Source organism: Bactrocera oleae, chromosome 3 (genome assembly GCF_042242935.1).
Source record: "Bactrocera oleae isolate idBacOlea1 chromosome 3, idBacOlea1, whole genome shotgun sequence".
In the NCBI taxonomy this organism is placed as follows: Eukaryota; Metazoa; Arthropoda; class Insecta; order Diptera; family Tephritidae; genus Bactrocera; species Bactrocera oleae.
In genome coordinates, this window is record NC_091537.1 from 20,330,636 (window position 1) to 20,353,933 (window position 23,298).

Consider the following 23,298-nt stretch of genomic DNA (forward strand, 5'->3'; position numbering starts at 1 on the left):
TGCGTGCGTGGATGCGTGTGTGTGTGTGTGTAGCTGTGGCCGCCGAACACAGTTGAGGCAATCTATGCGCTTTGTCACTGCTCACCTGAAATGTAGAGCATTGGGCACCGAACGGCCAGCTAGCACATGCATAACACACATACATACATGTCTACATGTTGTAGTTGCTTGCAATACTTGGTCATGTGACCGCAGCGCACGGCTGCCGTGTAGAAGTTGCCTACCTGCAGCAACAACATTTGCCGCCAGCAGTTTTCACAGTAAGATAAAAAGTGGAGCACAGTCGATTTGCGTGTCGGTTGGCGATTTGTTGTTGTTGGCGTGTGGGTGTTGGTTGTTGGTTGTTTGGGTAGGCAATCTAAGCTTAAATGGTACCTTTGCTGCTTGAAGACTTTAAAAGTGGGTAAACATAGCACCTACAAAGTAGTACATGGACGCTTTTTATGCATGTGGCAATCATATCAAGTGTTTTTGTATGCACTGTAGATATATAGGGTGCTCTTATGTATTTATATATATAGTGCGCTTATGTGTCTCTTATATGTATATACATATGTGTAGATGTGTGTGTTATGTAAGAATTTATTTACCCGACCAACTTGTGTGTGCTTGGTGGGCACTCTAATGTTATTTGCATACCGGTGTTTGAACATGCGCTATTTTGGGGCACATACTCTGTCGTATAGCGGTACAGTTGTATATGCTCTTTAAATAACGTTGCAAAGTGAAAGTTCGTTACAAGCTACTCGGCAGATTGTCGTTAAACTAGGTGGCACAATTTTGCTGCTGCTCTGCCTGATAACATATAGTAGGTATATGTGTTAATCCGCGCGTGGCTACTATGTGGCACGGAAATAGCCAGGTTCTGGATTGCATTTGGGTGCGTATTAGTGCTAAGACACTTTCGCAAAGTTATTATCCATGCTATTCATTGGGTATTAAACAATTGTTGATTACAGTCATTAAACTGCTTGAAGATGGGGTGCCCCAAAAATTTGTGTGTCCCAGAGGGCCATAATGTAGATAAGAGTTTTTTTTTAACACATGTGGTTTTCAAGCATAAGTAAAACTCATATTAATTTAATGTTATGACCAAGAATTTAGCTTTATTCCAAAAATAAGGGATTATGTTCTAAAAACGAATCTGGCAAGTGACCGCCGCGTATGGCTCGAATAATTTCTAGCCGAGTGGCCCAATTTTCGTTCACTTTTTGCCGCAATTGGGCTGTTTGTCAGCAATAACGCGCGGAATATTCTCTTTCAAGGCTTTATTCGTAACGAGCTTATCTGCGTACACAAGCGACTTCATATAACCTTACAAAAAAAAGTCCAGCGGTGCCGATGCGCGATATTGCGCTCACCAATAGTTTCCTTTAATAAATTAAGCGTTTCGTTGGCTGTATGACGTATGTAACGCCATTTTGTTAGAACCAAAGGTCGTCCATATCAACGTCCTCCAATTCAGGTACGAAAAGGTCATTAACCATTACTCTACAGTATTCCTCATTAACTGTCAGATTATGGCCGGCTACATTTTTGATAAATATTGATTCCCTCTGCCCATAGAGTACACACAAACAATATAGCTCCAATATGACCGATGGCAGATAGATTAGAAGGACTTCTTGGCTACTCTGCTGCACAGCAGCAATAGCGTCTTCGATGCGTACTATATGGCATCTCTGAGGATGCGTTTTATCTGCTAAGTGAACGTGGTACAAAACCGATCCAAGTTTGCTCAAATTACTCAAATTACTCTGTTGGACGATTATGCTGATCAAATATTGAATGCATTCGCGTGAAGCCAACCTTATTTTGGTAATAAATTTGCACGATTTTCAAACGCTGATCCGAAGGAAATCTATGCATTATAAAAAGGCAAATCAAACTGAGTATAACTCAAATAACAGCTGTCGAAAAGACCAACTTCGAAAAAAGTTTTGACTTATTCTAAAAAATATCCGTTACTCGTAGTAAAAAAATTTAAGTACTTATCCAAATAAAGCAACGTTTTAGAGCACTGGTAGTCCCAGATGACATACTTGTGTATATATATTTTTTACTACTCACCTTTTATAACTACATCTCCCGTTTAAAATCAATTACTAAGCAATTAATACCAAATTCTGCATATAATGGAATTTTATTACTTTTTTTTAAATAATTATTAGGTATTTCAAAGTGATCTATTGAGCTATGCTCAAATTATATTATGAAAATTTCCATGCAAAACGTTGTGCAATTTCCTTTGTTTTTAATAATAATTATTTCTCTAAAATATTCTCTTTATATAAGCTAACTTTAATCTCAAATAAATTAATAAATTTCAAACTTGTCTTCCTCATCTTCCTTGCTCCAACTCATGCTCATTTCTTATGGAATTTTATTACAAAATAATTTGCTTAAAATTGAAACATTCCCACAATAAAACTGTATATTATCTGCAATAAAAATGAAGTGGAACGCTTCAAGTGAAATTTAATATTAAAATCTAATTTGGCAACGTAGGAAATTGTACATAAAAAATTTAAAATTTTATTTCACATTGGTAGGCAGCAAGAGGAGGAGTCTCTGCATTTTTTGGCTCCATTCTGCATTACCTGCTTCGGCACGCTCTTCAGCTGAAGTATGTACGTTAGTATTTATATCAGCATGTGAATAAGATTTGCGATGTCAATTACTGACGCTGCCATATTTTAAGGCAGAGTATTAACCTGCTTTAGTATGGCACATTTATCCATATACAATATATACGAGTATACAATATTTGGGTGCATGTACTTATAAATGAATATTTTTGATATACCGTTAGCAATTAAATCTTTAATGTTTCTTCCATGTCAGTACTATATTGCATTCTTTTACGTGGTAACCAGTAGTATTATTCTTAAAATCATGCCATAAGTTCTGTTACAAGTTCAGACCATTATAAAAATAAAACTATAATAGATTTTTTAACAAATACATTTTTTTTATTAACTAAAGATTTTTAGAGACTCTTGAAATTTCTGTGGCTCATTTGATAGGCCATGTTCTTCAATTTTCACCACAAATTGTAGTCCTATGGATTCAAATCTGACAATCATCTGCTGCTATGTAACCATAAATATTGCGTTGAAGCCGCTGCTAAGTGGGTTTTGTGTTGTGTTTCTTCTGCTCCATCGAAGAAAGTATTGCTTGACTGCTTTACCATGCCTTCTAAAACATCCTGCTGATACAATTTTGACCCAGTTTTAACGCCCTTTACACAGAAGTGTAAACCACCAAACCAGTACAGCAACTAGATGGTGACCACGTTGAACCTTTGTATTATAAATGTATAACATAAATGTTATGTAACATTTTTGGCGTCTTTGGAAGTATTTGCGTAGATTTTGTCGTTGTGCTTATTAAAAACTGTTTTATCTGTAAAATGGATTTTTTCATAGCCGTTCATCTCCTGCCACTGAAAAAGCCGCTTTCATCTATTGAGCCTAATTTACTTCAAGCATGCAGTCAGAAGATAAACAGCCAACCATTGGAAATCAACTTGATCTGGTCGATGTTTGTATTGTAACTATTTGTACCATTTTCTCCCTTAATTCATTCTAATGAGCTGCTTCCAATACTCTATTCCGATTAGCTAAGAATTATTACAGTAATTTTTTTTATGATCCTGGAATAAAACAATTCGGAAGATTGGAAAGAAGCAGTTTATTCAGTGTTTAGGATTCACAATTTGCGGGTTTTAACCCTATTTTTGAGGTTTAAATGCAATCGTTTGTCATTTAAACTCTTTTCTATCCACTCTTTCGTTCAACAAATTATAATATTTAAATTAAACCAGTTGTTCGTTTGTTTTGCCATTTCTCAAATTTATAATAATCCATAGCTGATGAGAGATTAACCATCACATTTTTACTAAAAAATATTCTTAATTACATAATTGAAGAGGATCAGGGCGCTTAGTGGTATTGCACTTTCGGAGTCTCCATGCATTTCCTTTAATTTCACTTGTGGTTTCTATCCTTGCACTTAATCCGAAACCTTAATGCATAGCGGGAAAGTTTTTGTGCGAATGCATTATGTATGACCGTTGCAAAATCATATATAAAAAATAAGGTTGTGTGCCATTTTTTAACTTTTGTAGACAAAGCTTTATTTTCGCTTACTTTAATAGTGATGGTCGTTTTTCATTGCTATCTGTAAGAATAGAAATTATTTCTTTATATATGCATATACTTGCTGCGGGTGTCGGCTTTCACCGCCTTCAAGATTTCAAGCAAATGTGAAGCGTCAGAGTCGGCAAACGCCTTAGCCGAAGGTATCACGTTGTTGACACTGAAAATTTTCAAGTTCATTTCCGTGCTGCATTGGTGACTTACATGAACTTGAATTTCGAAAAATTACAAAAATATCTATGTAGGTGTATATCTTCGGCTTGAATACAACAACAGTTGTTTTCAGCATTGTAATGAATACCCAAGCCAGTATTTTCACACTAGAGTTGTTTTACAAGCATTCAAAGTAGCTCTACCGGCACTCATTAACTGTTACACTGAGAATAATCACGTATGAGTAATTTTAAGAATTAGTATATGAAAATAAAATTCTTCTACATAAATTTAAAACTGACTGACTAAAGGGACAACAAATCATATTGTGTATATTTTTAGATAATTTGCTTTTGTTTATGACATGATTTTTTACCAGAGAAAGTATCTATTATATATATTTCATTTTCTTTCCCTTCTTAAGATTTCTTTCTTATTTTTAAGGGGGTTCTGCTTATTGTTCTTTATTATAGAAACCTGAAATTTTAATGCACTTATAGTTAAAGAGTTAGTACTTACTACAATCTCCAGATTCTCACAGTATCTCATCCACCATAAATACGCCCATCAACAGTATTTTATGGTGTGTAATGAACACCCGGTTCACAGATTTCAAATCAAATTGGCGTAAGTTAGATCCCATCTTAGGATCATAGACTGAATCTACTCAAAATACAAATGATTCTATAGTTTTGTTCACTAAACACGTTATCTTTTTACTTTTATAAAAGCCTTCACTTTTCTTCAAACTTCTCCTTAAAACTGTTATTTATAGCAATCAAATTGAGTTTAAGTGCCTGTCATGAAATGAAAATTAGTGTTTCAACTTATTTACGGCCATGTATATATACTTCATATAGCGTCAGTTGGAACGAACAGTCATTGGCTTGAACTATTTGGGATATAACGTTAATTGTACCATTTTATCCAACATAACTCTGGAATTTCCCGTCGGGATTTGGAAGACCATAATAATGAGAATCAGCATAATCGATCTCTCGACAATTATCGATTTATATATGATTATAACCATAGTATCAGCTGAGAAGGCAATTTTTTCTATGGTAGTATATCCTTTGGTTCTAGTCTCATATTTCTGAAGGTTATTAGGTATTCGCTGATACGATTCATTGTTGCAACGATAGACGTAAAATACGACCTTCGGCAATTCTTCGATGCTGGCACGACCTATCGACATCAATCAATGTTATACTAGATTACATAATTTTGCTAAGATATCTAACTTTTTATTCTATCTTTTATCTTTTTATATTAGCTAGAGGGGGCTAGGTGAAGTACTGAATCGGTTTAATCCATTTTTAGCACCTGGTCACATTATTAACAGAAATATATGCCGCTTAAATTAGTTAAGATGACACGCAAATTGACTGATATTTTTGTTATGAAATTAGTTATAGGCACTGAGGGTCTATGTTCGATATCTGGGATTTAAAAAAGCAATTTTTTTATATTTATGGATTTTTGATTTATCTATGAAAAAGTGAAAGAATCTGATGGAATTTAAAATTGTGTTATAATGTAAGTAGGCGTGGTTCTACTACGATGTTCACCATTTTAATTGGCTGGGCTTAACAATAGTCCGATTTCACCTATTTACAATACCCACCTCCTCAGTGTGACAGAAGATACATACTTCAAGTGCCATTTAGATACGAAAATTTTTACTCATCGCTGACATACACAGACCGACGGCAGGGAGAAAATACGCACAGACCGAGAAATAGACATCCGGCTTCGAAATTAATTTATTTTGTGCTGCTTTAAGCGTCTTAAGTTTATATCAATATATAAACAGAAATTTTAATACCTTATCGGGTATAAAAAATACTCGAAGGGTTGCAAATTCGCTAACAATCAACTTACGAAGCAAGGTGTTATATTCAAACTAGAAAATATTACAAATTCAAACAATTGTGCACAATTTTGTAAGCTAAATAACCTTTTTTTGCTGCTCTTCTTTGCAGAACGGAAGCTTTTCGTTGGAATGCTCAATAAGAAACTGAACGAGAACGACGTACGCAAATTATTCGAAGTTCACGGCGCCATCGAAGAGTGCACGGTCTTGCGGGATCAGAACGGACAGAGTAAAGGGTGTGCCTTTGTTACATTTGCCACTAAACACGCGGCGATATCAGCGATAAAAGTGGTAATTCCATCGTTCCGAATGATATTAAATTCCCTTCAATGAAAATTTCACTTCAATGTGCGACCAATTAGCGCCAAATGCAATATTTGATACGCTCGCTTGGTGCAGCTGTTGTAAAGCAAAATTTAACTAATCTATTTTCTCTACTTTAGACTTTGAACCAAAACAAGACAATGGATGGTTGCACATCGCCATTGGTTGTGAAATTTGCCGATACGCAAAAGGAGAAGGAACAAAAGAAGATCCAGCAAATACAGGCGAATCTTTGGAATCTGGCATCGAACATAAATATACCGTTGGGTCAGACCGCCACTACCGTTTCAACGCCCATACTGCCGAATCCGCCACAACAGGCGAGTCCGGTGTTGGGCGCCGATGCCATTACACCGGCCTCACTACAATTGCTGCAACAGTTGCAGGCGGTCGGCCTGCAGCAGCAAATTTTGCAAGGTGCGTACCCGCAGCGGTGACCGCCGTTTGTGGTCATTTTGTGGGCGAGCGTGCTTGTACACGCTGGTTATATAATATGTAGTACTCGCTGTTATGTGAAGTGGGTTAAAATGTGAAAATTTTATTTTCTTTGCTGTAGGTTTGGGCGCTCAGGCGAGTTCTGCGGAAACGGCCGCGGCAACGGCTGCTGCCGCCGCAGCTGGATTACTACCACCGATGACGGTACAAAACTTGGCCGCTATTGCGGCGATGACGCAACCCTCACTCGCCAATGCTGCCACCAATCCGGGCAGCGCGCAACTGACAAACACAGCGGCTCTCTTATGTAAGTTCATCACTTGTTGGCGGTTTGCTTATTGTTGTTTCTGCTTTTTTTTACTTATTACACAAATTGCATAATTATTATTTAAACTGAAAGCGGTTTTTATATACACATTATATCATTATTTTAATACATTATGTACAATGTGGCATTGTTGTGCGGACACACGAAGCCGTAGATAGCATGCATGTGTGTTTAACTGTGTTTGTATGTGTGTGTGATCATTAGGTTGAACCAGAATGATTCCGAAAATTATATATATTTTGAGATTCGCTTTTAGCGAGCAGAGGAGTAGTATACCAAATATAATCAGAAGTTTAATTTTGTTGTGGTTTTGTTGGCGTTTAATGTTTTAGGGACATAAAAGACTCCCCAATTGGCATTCAGATAAGTTAGAGAGTTGAAATTGCTCGCCAGCTAAAAAACTGGGCTCCTTTCACTTTTTAGACGAAACTGTCGTGTTAACGTAGTTTCTTTTGGTTATCCTCGTCGAATTTTCTCGGTGACCTTCATTTAAATTTCGCCCAATTAAGACTAGTGGCTTTCGCTTGCGAAGGGAAACAATTCGGCTTTCGATTTATCACTCACTAATGCGTGGCAAATAGATCAGCCAACTGGTATAGCTCTTACAAGAGTGGAATAAAGAAATATAAAGGGAAAACAGACGTTTTTATTAACAGCAATAACAATATTATTTCTTTTATATACAAATTTTGTTAAAGCGTGACGAGGTAGCTTCATATATTTGGCTCAACTACAGCAACAATAATGTTATGCTTTTACAATAATTTTCTTTGATAAGTAAGCCAAGTTTAAACATAGCAACCTGTGAAGTGGATAATCCATGACGAATTTTGTTAAATAAGCCCCTATGTTCTACAAAATGGCAATGACCTTGTCTCTCAAGTTTTGTTGATATAATACCAAAACAATATTTTTAAATAATCCGTCGAAAACCTTCCCATCTAAAAAGTATCAAGCCTTAGACTGCCAAATGAAGAAAGAACTGGTATAATTCACATAAATTGGTATAATTAAGTTAAATTATTTGCTATAAGCGCAGAGCTCAAACGTAACGAGCATAGAAGTAATGGAAAGAGAAATGTTTCGGTTAAATAGACCTCGGTATTGTAATAGCTGGTAACGATCTGAAGACTAAAATGTTTGATACACTTAAGAATAATAAGAATGTAATAAAAAAAGTCGAAAGAATTTTGATGCGAAAAAGTTAAACTGAGGTGAATAAACTGGTATAAATCACATAGTTTGATATAACTAACTTGAACCCTTTGACATTACGTTCGAGCTCAATTTCGAAGCAACGCTGGTCTTTCGCTGAAAATTAAAGAAATTTATAACCCAGGACTTACTAAATCCTAATATTTGCTCTCCTCATTATGTGACCCGGCTAATGTCTTAAATAAGTTTCCACATTTTTCTGCATCTAGTACGCACGTATTGTTTTACGCTTCAGCTACCCACCTACATACTTAGCATAAGCGAAGGTAACTGACAGGAAGTCGGCAATCGATTTAAAGGACCTGCACAGTGACATGTGTCAGCGTTAATCCTTAATAAAAATTAACAACATGCAAGCAACATATCGATTACCGCAGCCCGCAACGGGCAACGCGCATCGCGCATCGCCCAATCATCATTAAAACTTTTGCGGGTATTATGTTACCTATATTTGAGCAGCGAGTGTTTGCACTCATCAACACATATATACTCCTATATGCACATAAATAGACGTTGGTAATATTATAAATATGTTCGTATGCGCATCGACTCAAATATACATTCATATAATATATCCTCGATATTGTTGTGTGCATTGGCCCAAAGACACGTGGTTTGTTGACAAGCTATTAATCGGATTTCATTAATGAAATATTAATATTGGCAGCAACGAGAACATTGACAGATATGTCATGAATTTCAGCTTGTTTATCTGTTTATTATCTTTAAAGTTAATTGCATGCAAAATGCAAGAAAAGTTTTACAGATAATAAATATGTGGAGTATTCAGCGAGGAAACTCTGGGTAATTAAAAGAATAAATAGATACGTGTTCGATTCGTCATTTAATGCTAGTTTATTTTGAAAGTCCTAACAAATTTAACTAGTTGAATGCAATAGAAGAGAGTATGTAAATATCTCACTAAAGGGGCGTAACCTCTCTATGTATGTATATTATAAATATATTTGATGATATCATGCTATTTTATTTATGCCAGTTGTTTGTTCAAAACATCACTTTAGTTCAGACGAGACTACATAGATTTGCATTATCGCCCTATCACTTCTTTGCTCTTCTCACTAGCTAAAATATTTGCATGTCAAAGCAACCATATTGTTCACCAGTTGAATTCATTATAAGCAAAAGTGAAATATTCTTCAAAGTGATATAAAGCATGCTTATCTAACTCTACTTGATTATACCAGTTGCTTGTTCGACTCACCAATCTTCAAGTTTTGGATGCTATATAAGTCAGTATTCATAACAGAATTGGGAATGCTTTTATCTCTGGTTAAGAAATTTGTATGTGAACGCAAGAGACTATATAATCTCCAGTTGAATTTACTCCAAGCGATTGTTGACTCTCCTTCAGAGTGGTATAAATACTTGCTTATCTAATCTCTTAATACCGGCTATGGGGGAAGATTTGTATAGCGGAGGTCTAAAATCTCGAAGTGCAGGCGAAGAAGGATAAATAAATGCATAAATTATGGACTTAAACTGATGAAAAACCTTACCATATGTATGCATATAGACTTGCATTATCAGGCTGTAAACCGTTAGAACCTTTGGTGAATCAAAAAACTTCAGAGATTACATGGATTTCTTGCTGTCAATCCTAGGGCAAAACAATACCCATTTTTTCCTCAGAATAATGTTCCGAAAAACTCCTTTTTGTTGGATGCGGTTGTAAGATCGCCCTGTTCTGCCTAGCGACCTCTCCCTACATACATAAATATTATTTTAAACTACGTAGTTTCACGTCACAATACTTAGATAAGATTGAAAAAGAAGCCATTATTTCCCACACAACTTCAAACCAGTTTTAAGAACACGGGAAACATTTTTATAATGAACTCTCTGAAAAAATTGTATTAAAGTTTCGATATGTGTAAGCTTTTTTATTGATCTAGGGTATAGCTTAGAACTTGTTGGAGTTATTGGTTAGCTTAAAATTGAAGCAAGAGCCAAATTAGCCTGAGTCCAAAAAGGTGTATACGCTACAACTCTATATCATTTACAAAGAATGCGAAAGCTTTACAGTTCAAAACACATTCTTCTAAAACTATGATTAATCCGGCGTACAAATAAATATTTCTCAAAGGCCGCATCTACTTATATAAAAAATATTAAGTCTTCTACTAACGTATATACTCCAAATAAACCCCTTTTTATAATTCTACGCACCACACTTTTCACCTCTCAATTTTCATACACACACACACATTGTACACCTAGTTAACCAAACTAACGAAAGTAACTGTAAACATATTTAGTTTGCTGAAATACTTTTCCCATTTGTGCACGATTATCCAACCAAAGGTGTGTGTTTAGTAAATAATTTCAGTCAATATTTCTTCTTGTGAGCTAACTTAATAAATTAGTAGCCGCCATACCCGCATGTGTCCGCACTTATGTAGCCTCCTACAGCGCTTCGGCAACCAAATATTTGTTTAACGTCACCATCAACGCTGGCAAATTAATGAAGCAACATGCCGCAAAATAATAGTCCATCGAAAGAGAAGGACCAAAAATTGTCTGTATGTACATATACACACCCATATTTCGGCTCGTTGCACGCGGTTACACCTCAACGCACAAATGAGCGAAAAAAATCGAACACTTTCGGTATGAAATTGGCTGCCAAAGCTTTGTTTGATTCTACAACGTCCTTCGTCCACATCCATTCTTCTTCGCCCCTCATCCTCAATCATGCTACTTCACCCTTATTTGTTACCTTCGCGCTCATTCGTTTTCCTTGGCTTCCCCTTCATCCGCATTCGTGTTGCTTTCACCGCTTTGTTGCGGCTACTTTGCCTTTGTGCGTTTGTCGGAACAAGTGTACCTATGTATGTAGTGGTGTGTGTCCTTTTGTTTTTGCGTTGCCTTGTATCCTTTAAGCTTGCCGTTGTCTGTCGGCTGCCGCCGAGCTTTATATGCATGAATGAGTGTGTACACTTTTTGTGCGCAACGGCGACCAACATCACTTCACAAATAATACATACACTCAACCATGCTCAGCCGCTGTGTCATCGCTAGTTAACCGTCAGCTTGTTACGGTTTGAAATGATCTAATTTCCTTCTTCCGGCTTCCAATTTACCGGAAATATCTTCGTGGCCATAGTTCGGTGTTTTACTCAATTTTTGTTTTCCGCATCTGCCACGGCATTGTGGCAATTACGTAAGAGTGGCGGGCACTTGATTAACCGCCATCGCCATCGCCATCGCCATCTTAAATGAAAGTGGGGTTCGTGTCAATTCTATATTTATACACCATACATACAAGTATACAGATATACATATATGTGTTTATATATTCTTATATATGTCCGACGAAACTAAAAGGTGTAGTCGCTATCGATTGCTAATCTAATCTTGTTGCCTGTCATTAGTGTCATTCAAGTTTCCGTTTATTTGGAAATTAGTTAGCTAATAAGTTCCACAACATTCCTGTGGCAATCAGCAACATAGATAATTGTTCCATACGAATTTGCTCCGATAAATTTACAAGTAATTGATTCAAGTTTTGTCAATTGCCAGAGAAATATATACTAGTAGTTTGTTTGCTAACGAAGTAAACTTTTCAAGTTAATATTTGGATAGAATTTGATAGGTGAAGTAATAATTTATTAATAACTAGTGAAATCTACTTAAATATAAACTCGTTTATTTAGATGTCTGACTTCCACTGCTATATTTCTTGTGTACCAAATTAAATTTGGTTGGATCTTTAAGATTTCGGTTCGGCTCTGGACGATTAGTTTATTTTTCAAGCCACTTGCATATGCAATAAATATTGCTTTACTTTTTTCTTTATTATTTTGTTCAATATTCAGGTATTTTATAAAGCCAGTTGAACTCTAAGTTCAATGGTTCCTCTCGAAATCACTGTACTAGTATCGTGGCATCGTTGGTTAATAACAGTTGATCTTGGTTTTAAAGGGGGGCTTGAAAATTTTACAGCGCTTAAAGAAAAATATATATTTTTATTTATCATTTCAATTTTAGCATTGATTATGGTTATAATCGATATCAACACACCGTTGTTAGCGACCTTCCAACTCTACTATATTTATTTTTTAGTAAAAGACATATTTGTTTCCAAACAAAAGAGTTTCCAAGAAGCAAAACTCGCTGAGAGTTAAAGTCGTGAATAACTAGTTCTCTCAATTTTCTCACTGATTTATAGCACTGCAAATCATTGAAGAGCTCAAATAATTCTCATTGAGCCATGATTTTGATATCAAGTTAACCTCTTCTAGCTGTCTATTGAGTTCATTGTCTTCGGTAGTCATATGGTCTAAGTAAGAATGTATATTTGTCGAAGTTGTAAAAGCGAGCAGATGATGGCTTCGTTGTAGTCTCTGCTTGCATACATTTGGTCCCAGAGCTAATATTGAGATCGTGATTCCTCATAATGCATAGCATATATATAAACTTTGGCACAGCTTTACTTTTACTTGTTCTTGGTCTGACAATGAAGCTAAGAATTTCTTATTTAGCAAGTCTTATACAAACAATATCTCACTTATATATGTATGTCTACATGACATGATTTTTAGTCGAAGGTACGTAAGTCAGGTGTCAGTTCAACGGCTACGGGGTTAAAACTGACCTATTAAGATTACTTCAAGATATAAATATAAAAATACTGCTAGCTTAAGCCCGTGTGTTTCAGTCCTGTGATATATTCTAGTCCTGAAAACATATTATATGGACTATAAAAATATTGATTTTGAAAACTTTTAGCATATCTAACATAACCTGAACATAGCAAGCGCTTTTTGAAAAGGGGATATACTGGGCTGAGTAATAAGTTTGGTTCGAAGCAGAGCTCACAATCTAATAAGCGAACGCAGAAAATGCTGAAATACGAATATGAAGTCAAAAGCTTATCCTCTACTACGGTGAAGGTGGCAGCCATTGCCCTCTAACCTCAAACTTATAGTACTCAAACCAAGTTTTAATAATCTTACTAGCATAAAAATAAGATATCAGTGAGAAAATTATTACATATTTAGTACTTTTGTCCGATCTCTGGCTACAGTGAACGACTCAAGAAACAATAGAGACACCTTGCGTTCTCAAACCAAATTTGCTCTTCAATCGAGAAAATGTTAGTTCTCCAATAGAACTTTAATGTAGTTCTCCTACTAGATTCTAGCATTATCAACTGTCTAGGTTAAAGCAGAGTTTGCTTCTTACATATTTGTATATACTTTTATGTGAATAAGTCTCGTAACGAGTTCTAGTGTAGTTCCTTAACGTAGGTTCCGTTTAGAGAATGATTTGTGTAGCTTTGAGACTGTGTTTATGGATTGCGTGTTGAAAAATTGTACTAACTCGTATTACTTATATTTTCTTCTAATGTGTAAATAAATATAAATAAAGAACTGCAATAATTTATATTTTACTTTGTTTCTATCATATGTAATGTTTTTAAATGTTTGATGCTTTTGTAATCCATTATTTCAAAATTTATTTTTCCCTTCAAAACACAATAATATGATTTTTATAATTTCGATAAAAACAAAAAAATAACTAAGAATTACTAATCCAATTTCTTCTCGTCTAATTACATGCAACGCTTGGCATACGCTTGTAGGTCTCTTAGGAAAAACCGCCAGCTCAGGTGAGAACAGAAAGTGTTGTAGCAGTTTTTTTTTAGTTTCCCAACTAATTTGTATTTGATTTAATCATTTAAAAGTTGCTATGTATTAAATGTGATTTCGTAACTGTTGCGCCGCGAAATTAAAAAATTCCCTACATTGTTAACGTTTTGATTAACGTCATTGTTGTTATTCCCTTTTTTCGTTATTTGTGCACCGAATTTAGAAATAAAAAATAAAAAATGGCTCTCGATAGCCATGGAGAAACTCCGTATGTTTAATGTCAGAGGAAAACAATTGTGCACTTAAATTATATTAACTCATTGTAAGAAGAAGCAGAAGAAACTACAAAAAAATGCAGTATGAAATGGACGAGAGCAAAGGGGAAGCAGCAAACGACTTTGTTTCTGCACAAAATCACACGAATAAGGTAGTAAAATTCCTGCCAAGTCATAAAATTAAACGAACCACAACAAAGGCGATAATACAGACGGAGCAAAAAAAGAAATGTGCAGAATAAAAATAAATGAGCAAAGCAGAAAAATGTAGTGAAACGAAGTAGGGAACAGAGTTGCCGTTTTCACTTGAAAGCTTAGTGAATATGAGGTTTGCGTATAAGTTATGGATGAGAGCTTTGGCTTCAACGGAGAATGAATTTCAATACAGTTTGGTTAAAGGAAACGTAAATTTGTCTGGGTTTTGCTATTCTGCACCTTTTGAGAAGAGCATAACCCTAAAGTGAGATTTTACTGTTTCAAATATTGAAATAATTCCGGTATCTAAAGATCTAGTACCGATATAATCAATTTTCTACTGAAATGAACTGATCAACTTAGTTGGAGAAGTAACTACCGCTAGGACCTCACTGATAGTTTACAGAAATAGTGAATGTTCATCTCAAAGAGGAAATTTTTATTTTGAAAGAAAATCAAAAAGCGAAAAAGAAAGGCTTTAAAACCATCGGTCAGCGATTTTCAATATTTTGCGCAGAATCTTTTGCTGAAAATTTTTACAGTTGAATCATTTCTAGATCTGAAACACTCTTATATCTATACCAAGTTTTAGAAAAAACGAGGAAAAACGTTAACCTCGGTTGCACTGAAGTTATAATATCTTTCACAAATACAAAAACTCCTTACAAGAACTTTATTTTGATCGGTCAGTTTGTATGGCAGCTATATGATATAGTGTCTCTATCTGAAGAATTTCTTCCGAGATTACACCGTTGCTTTGGACAATAACCCATGTCAAATTTGGAGAAGATATCTCTTTAAATGAAAAAATTTTACATACAAGCACTTGATTCCGATCGTTCAGTTGTATGATAGCTATGTGCTGTAGCAATCTGATCCAAACAATTTTTTCGGATATTACATTATCACCTTGGGCAATAACTCGTGTTAAATTTGGTGAAGATATCTTCTCAAATAAAAAACTTTTCTATACAAGGAGTTAACTCCGATCGATCAGTTTGTATGGCAGCTATATGTAATAGTAATTCGACAAGTAAGCAGAATTTTTAGGAGAAAAGACCGTGTGCAAAATTTCAGATCCATATCTCAAAAATTGAGGGACTAATTCGGGTACATACAGACAAACGAACGGATCTAGCTAACTCGACTCAGCTCGTCATGCCCATCAATTATATGCCATATGAATATTTTCTAGGGTCTCCGACGTTACTTTCATGTACGTATGTATATATTTTAAAGGGTTTCCGACGTTTCCTTCTGGGAGTTATATAATTTGTGTCAAATTTAATATACCCTGTTCAGGGTATAAAAAATATACTCAAAAGGTGGAATTATGCTTTGTTGCACTCCAAGTCCAAAAATTACGCTTCAAGATAATACGTTTGTTTGCTGTTAAGATTTGAAAACTAGGAGTACTGACAGTGGAAAAAAGAAGATCAATCTTAGTATCAATCGCGAGCACTTCTCTTTCGACTCGTAGAGCAGTACTTCTTTTTGGAATACTAAACAATAGGACTTTATAGTATCAGATGTAAAAACTATAATTTCTTACAAATTTATCTCTTTAATATGTGGCAACAATGGCTATTGCACACATATCCACAATCGCTAGCAAAATGCTCGTCATGGTGAACAATGCATATGAAAAGATCAAATCGCAAACTACACGTGCATCTCGGTAGGGCGTTATGGAAAAAATGAAACTGCTAAAGAGACTGGAAAGTCGAGAAAAGTGCAATAGAAAAATATAAAAGGCAAAAATCAAAAAGTTGAAAAAAAAATGAAACAAAAATAAAATTACAAGTTGCACTTTTGTCGAATTAACAGTACGGAACTCATTGATGCCACCAGTAAAGTTGGTTGCCTGGGTTGCCAGCAGTCATGAATGTCGAAGTAATTGCAGTTCATACGCAATGACTGGAACCTTTTGTTCATATATACATACATATATGCCAAGTATGTACAACATAGCTTACAATACATTTATAAGTAGATACATACATCTGGGACGTATGTATGTATATAGCATGTTAGGGGATGCAAATAAATGACTTGCAAGTAAGTTCTCGCTTGCTGATATAATTTACGTAATTTGAGTCGCATTTTTCTGATCTATTTCAATAGCGGGTCTCTATTCGTTTTTAAAGTCTTTACAAAATTGCTTGAACAATGAAATTGTTTCAATAGAAGTTGGCTCATTTGCAATTTATAGTGTTCTGCATAGTAACTTTTGAAATATTTTTATACACTGAGCCGCGTATTATAAGTTTTACCCAAAGTTTGTAACATCCAGCAGGTTTAGCATGAGCTGCGATGATTTCGTCATGTCCGTCTGTCCGTCTGTATATATACGATCAAGTACCTCAATTTTTGAATATCGATCTGAAATCTTGCACCTGTCTTTTACTCACCAAGAAGCTGCTCCTTTGTCGGAACGGCTGATATCGGACCTTTATAGCAAATTGCTGTCATACAAACTGAACGATCGGAGTAAAGTGCTTGCATGGAAAACATTTTTATTTGACCAGATGTCTACGAAATTTGGCTTAGATCATTATTTAGAGCAATAATTCAAACGAAGAAACAAACTGAATGATCGAAATTAAGTTCTTCTAAGGAACCTTTTGTATTTGTAAAGGTTATTACAGCTTCGGTGTAAGGGAAGTTAACTTTTTTCTAGTTTTTTTTTTTTTTTTTTTTTTTTTTTTTTTGTTATATGGTAGCACAGAAAATAGCTCATTAATCCAATATTTTGAAAAAATGTTGTACAGTGTGAATAACGGTTTTGCTTAACGCCTTATTATCCCCACAAAACCATCGATATTATTTGTGACTCACGTGAACCTTCCTTTAGAAAGTTGGGTATCTTAAACGAACGGATGCACACAACTGTCACGCCTAGAATGCAATGGTGCCATAAATATATTATCATCCCGATAGGAGCATATACTTTTTAAAATTCCCAAAAGTGGGCGTAGCAACGACTTTTATTTCGGTAAACTAGTATATTTCATTATTATATCTTCCAAAGATATCATCAAGAGCCTTATAGCAATCATTTAAAAGTAGCTTTTGAAGTTAGGTCTTTGGGACTTATTACTGGCTCTGTTCTAATACAATACTATGGATATGACCAGAATCTCTTTGAATTGAGATTGTATACGCCCCTGTGCTTGGTCGATATCACCTTTAGACATTTCTGTCGACCTATTATATAAGATATGGATAACAACCGCGCCTACTTTTCATAAGTAGCCATTCATTGAGTAGCCATAGAGGCTAGAAGTTAAGCATAACATTACTGATATTGGAGAGCATTTTTCCGTAAATGACCGCAAGTGTCGAATTGGTTGTTTTCCCTTAACCTCAATATACGGTTTGTGAGGATCTGCGCCCATCAGTTGGTCTTCGATAATCTTTACGCTGTATGCATTGATCAGTATGTGGACTATCTCACTGAAATGGGAGCTGTCTGCCATCATAGTATGTGTGGTAGAAAATATTTATGGCATGTAATGATTTGCACCCTTGCTATTGGTTTATTCCTATTATTACATTACTATATTTACACAAAATTTGGGGTAATTACACATAATCATGCTAAGTGATACCAAAATATGAAAAAAATTGATATCCCACCTTATCTCCCCTTAGGCTACATACAGTGTCAATATTGATTTCCTTCTATCCATTAGCATATAAAGTAATTATTTAAGACAAGAAGTGAAATAGCTTAAAATAACTACATAAATATGTATGATTCTTTTCTGTTTCTTGTTCAGCGCGTAAAATAATGAAATTTGACAAAGAAGTGAGAAAATAAAATTTAGTTAAAAAATTTTACAATATCAAAATTCAAAAGCGGCAATCTTCTGTAAACTACAATGAGAAAACTTAATAAAAATCATCTTTTAAATTTAATTAAAAATGATTATGTGCTTACAGTTATTTAAGTAAAAAGCATATAAAAAATTATATTAAAGTTAAATAAAATTTTAAGAATTAATATTTAAATATGAAATTTTAATTGCTGCATAATAATGTAAATACACTCGACATAATATTAAAATATATGATTTGCGTAGTATTGAGCTACCTACAATTCAGATGTACACCATATTATTGCAAGTGTATGGTATATTTGTAATACATATTTAACTTGAAGTATTTACTTGTGTATGTAAACATTTTATGTTCATTTATGTTTTGAATAACATAACTACGATATTTATACTTTACAGCGAAATATTTAATATCTATAAATAGTGTTTGTTTTTTAGAAGTATAGAGTTTCCCAAAGGGATTGCTGTCAAACGAGCTGTCAAAGCTAACATATGTGTTTGACATTTATGTTCAGTATACTTTAACAAATTACTAAGTAAAGACTTTTTGCGACGCAATATACTCAAATTGTTAATAATTATTATCAAATACTTGTGTTTAGTGGAATAAACTTAAATTTACATTTTTTATATTTATTAAATATTTTAATGAAGCATATTTCTGGCAAGACGGGCACGTTAATAATAGAAATCGTATATCCTGAACTGTATATATTAAGTGTGCCATAATGTTTGTAACATCCTAAAGGAAACGTAGGAGAGCCTATAAAGTACATATAATATATATATAAATGACGCCAGCATGACAAACTGAGTCGATTTAGCCATGTGCCTCAGTTCGTCTCTTATGGAATGCATACTAATCCCTCAGTTTTGGAAAAATCGTGCTTAAATTTTGGAGACGACGTTTTCTCACCAATAGATCTAACTATCCTGAAGAGACGTTTATTTGTATCGATATAAAGTTTTTGTCTGGTATTGGGTAATAATATATTAAAGCAAAAACAAGTTTCATGCAGAAACAAGCAGGAACTGTTGGTTCCATCAATTCAACCTATTAAGACGGTAGTGGTTTCAGCAACATGGCTCAAAAAGCCATCTAGTGCGTTAAACGTTTGCTTTCATAGAAAAACTTTTGGTTACCGAATCAAACGAAATAATTTTGTTAATTGACTACAAACGTCATGTGGTATGGCTGCTTTCGATTCCTTTTTGGGGTACGTCCAGTCAATGACCAATGCTAATATGCCGGCTACGACTGGCCAGTTGTAAACCAACTTTTGGTGCATTAGTAGCGATATACCAGATAGGTATAGGTTATGTGGATGAAAGTGGTTGAAAATTTAACCGAAAATTTGAATTCAAACGATATCGAACTGCACATCATAAGTTTTATCATTATTTGCTGTTTTAATAAAGCTTATTTAGCTTGCCCTTGAAACACCCTTTATATATATGTAGGTGAAAGTTTCATATATAACACTATCTTATTAAAAGGACATCTAAATCATACTAACATATTCTACCATATATTCAAATGTCAATGGTAATCCAAGTTGTCCAAAAAAATTGTATTTTAAGCTTCCAAGATATTTTCGAAAGTTTTTCCTCACTACTACTCTACGGCAGAACCATAAATATCAGGGTTTATGCAGTGACAGTTTCCGTATATTTTCTTACCTTTAACTCTGACTGAAGTGAACGCAAATCATATTATTTGCACGCCAAAAACGGAAGAAATAAACTTTTGCTAGTTTTTGGTGCAGTTTGAAGGCCAAATGCCAATGGCTGAGAAACTAACCCAATAGTTTGAGTGCTGAGAAGAATTTCGGAACGTCAGCTGCGACCACAAATGTTACGCCAGACAAGACAACGGTCCCAAATGTGTGTGTATAGAAGAACATTTCTGCTTGGCTTGCTGATATATTGCAATGAGCGGATGATAACTAAAGAATTTTGAGAGTTTTCGGATACACTCCTTTATAATTTTAAATTGTCTGGCATTTTTGGTGCGGATTCTTTCTTAGTGCGTTGAAATTTTAAAGAGTGATGCGAGTTCAATAAGAAAGGATGCGTCTGTGAGTGGTTTAAGTTTGTGCGTTTATGTTTCTATTAATCGCCATCGTAGTGTGTGCAATTGCAAAGCGCGCCTTTTACAGATACTTATAATTTAATTAGAAACGGCAATTTGACCCACACAAAGTAAATTACAAAAACAACGAATATCAAAAACAAAATCACGAGCAACGAAAACGTAACGAAGTGCTTTTTTTATTGTTCAAAATCTAAGCGTTAGCCTACACGCTAAACTTTTTCACCACAAAATTATGGCCGCGTAACTCGGCAAACTTGCAACATTCTTAAGAGGTCTACGCTGTGCAGCAGTCAGCGGAAGGGTGGTGGCACAAGCTATGCGCACAATTTTTCCAATGTTTTTAAAGCACTGCAAAGCATAGCTTTAAAGCGGCGGAGCAATTGGAACGGGCGGCAGTTGGGTTGGGTGGTCGTGTGCGCTGAAAGCCTTCGCCAGCTTTCAATGAACTTGAGTTTACGCATGACTGACCGCGCCGCAGCCCCGTCGAGCATATCGATAAACAGTTATTTTTTCTCACTTTGCTTTCGCTCGCTCCATTTATGCGTGTTCAAATGCTCGAATCTACCGCACGTCTACGCCGAAACATCTCTGACCAAAAAAAAAATTTTTTTTTATATTGCATGCTTTGGCCAGCCAAAGAGTTTTCTTCTAACGGTTAAACTGCACAAACTGCTGGAATATGTTCAAAACAATTGTGGGAAGAGCTTTAAGTTCGTTTTAGTTAGTACGAGGAGAGGCAAAAATTTATTTGTGTGGATGTAGGTGTATGTATATTATTTTTGTGTGTGTTTATGTATGTAGATATATATGTTTTTATGGGTGCACGTGTGTATGTATGTATTAGCAACGCATCAACATCGAATTTAATTTACTCGAGTGGGTGAGTTAGCAGATTGCTGCCTGAGTTCTGCTAAGCTTATGTGCACTCAAATGCAACTAATCCGAAATGGTGCCCACTTTCAGACACGCACACATACATGTATATGTGACTATCACACGCACACACACATTTTTGTCCTCTGTATACAATTCTTATTGCTTGCCGCCGTTCAACTCTTTTTGCTAAACATGAAAGCGCACAACAACAACAAGCTAGTAAGTTGTTGCTATTCACTACAGTGGTAAAGCAGTAAAGTAGTAAAGTTAAGAAAAAGTGCATCCTTTTCGTTGAATCGAAGCACTTAATTTAATGAAATATTAAAAATTCCTAAGCCTTCGAACAGATACAAAACCGAGCAAAATGTTGTAAGAAAAAAAAAAAGAAGAAAGAACAGCAGCATTGAAGTTGCACAAGGAATTAGAAAAAGGCAAACATGTGCTCATGTAAGCGGCGAGTGAGCACCCACTCGCTTAGTAGTAGCAAGAAAGTTCATTTCTGCCAATTCACTGGCACTCCACCAACTGCAACTGACAGCCAAGTGTCTGTAGAATATTCTTCCGTATTTTATACCCTAAACAGCGCATATTAAGTTTGCCAAGCAGTTTGTAACACCAGCAGGAAACGTCGGAGACCGACCAGTATATATATATATATATAAATGATCAGCGTGCTGAGCTGAGTCGATTTAGCTATGCCCGTCCCTCTGTATATATGCGTATTAGTGCCTCCATCGATCTATCGGCCTGAAATTTAGCATACGTCCTTTCCTAGCCAAGAAGCTGCTAATTTGTCAGAATCATTGATATCGGACAACTATAGCATATAGCTGCCATAGAAGCTGAACGATCGGAATCAACTTCTTGTATGGAAAGCTTTTTCATTAGACGAGATATCTTCAAGAAATTTGGCATAAGTTATTGCTTACAACAACACCACAATATCTGGAGAAATTTTCCAGCTGCCATAGAAACTGAACGATTGAAATCAATTTTTTTTGTATGGAAACTTCCTTATTTGTAAAGGGTATGATATATAGCTTCAATGCAATCGAAATTAACGATTTTTCTTGTTTTTTTCTTGAATTTTGTTTGCTCACAAAGCAGTCTTGTATGTTTGGTGTGTATGTGTGTATTTTTATTGGTTGTTGTGGTTGTGTGTGTGCGGGTGGCGGTTTTCTACTTCAATAAACCACCAAAAAGTTTTTTCTTAAATATATATAAACATATGTATACGCATTCACATATAAGTATATATGTATCAATTCACACATACGCACATACATATGTGTACGTTACATTTATCCCCAACGCAACAACAACAAAAATCTCTTTGAAAATCTTCTAAAGCCAAATCGCCTGGGCGTCTGACCAACAAATTTCGCATTGTATTCGATTGGTGGATTTGTATATACATACATATGTACATCTATATGAGCATAAAATATACTTGCGGTTATATTGATTATAAGAAAGTCCATAACAAAGTCAGGTTCATAAATGTTGGCCGAGTTTACACTATGTTATGTTGGCAAGTGCAAATAGCAGTGTCGATAAAATGTTGCAGCGTCCAAAGTTGAAATCGTAAAATAGCAAATAGTACACACGACTAAGTCGGCAAGAAACACACACACATACACATACTTGCACACATATGCATATAGCAAGCCAGATACAATTTGCAACGTCAGCATATAAAAATTTTAAATTATGCGCTTTCTTGTGAATGTTGGCTATGCGCTTTTCAAATGCGTGTATATATGAGTATATGTACATATATGTATTGGTCTATTCTATATAAAAGATATGTCAGTTATGACGTTGCATAAATGTGGTGCATAAACTATATTTATTCAAAAGCACTCGTAGGGACAACACTATTATTGTTGTTGTCAACATTAATAGACAGGCG

The 23,298-nt window shown here is 35.2% G+C and overlaps 1 protein-coding gene across 5 annotated transcripts in view; it reads left to right on the top strand.

Annotated features, from left to right (window-relative positions):
- The window catches only part of bru1 (bruno 1), a 239,688-nt gene that overhangs the window by 193,428 nt on the left and 22,962 nt on the right, over positions 1 to 23,298 (top strand). For 3 of the 5 annotated variants that reach the window (XM_070106206.1, XM_036366791.2, XM_036366794.2), the window contains 4 exons: positions 6,299 to 6,480; positions 6,633 to 6,930; positions 7,070 to 7,255; positions 14,097 to 14,123. In XM_070106206.1, coding sequence (XP_069962307.1) covers positions 6,299 to 6,480; positions 6,633 to 6,930; positions 7,070 to 7,255; positions 14,097 to 14,123 — 693 coding nt within the window. The remainder of the gene's footprint in view (positions 1 to 6,298; positions 6,481 to 6,632; positions 6,931 to 7,069; positions 7,256 to 14,096; positions 14,124 to 23,298) is intronic. The other 2 variants (XM_036366792.2, XM_036366795.2) reach the window with 1 other exon arrangement.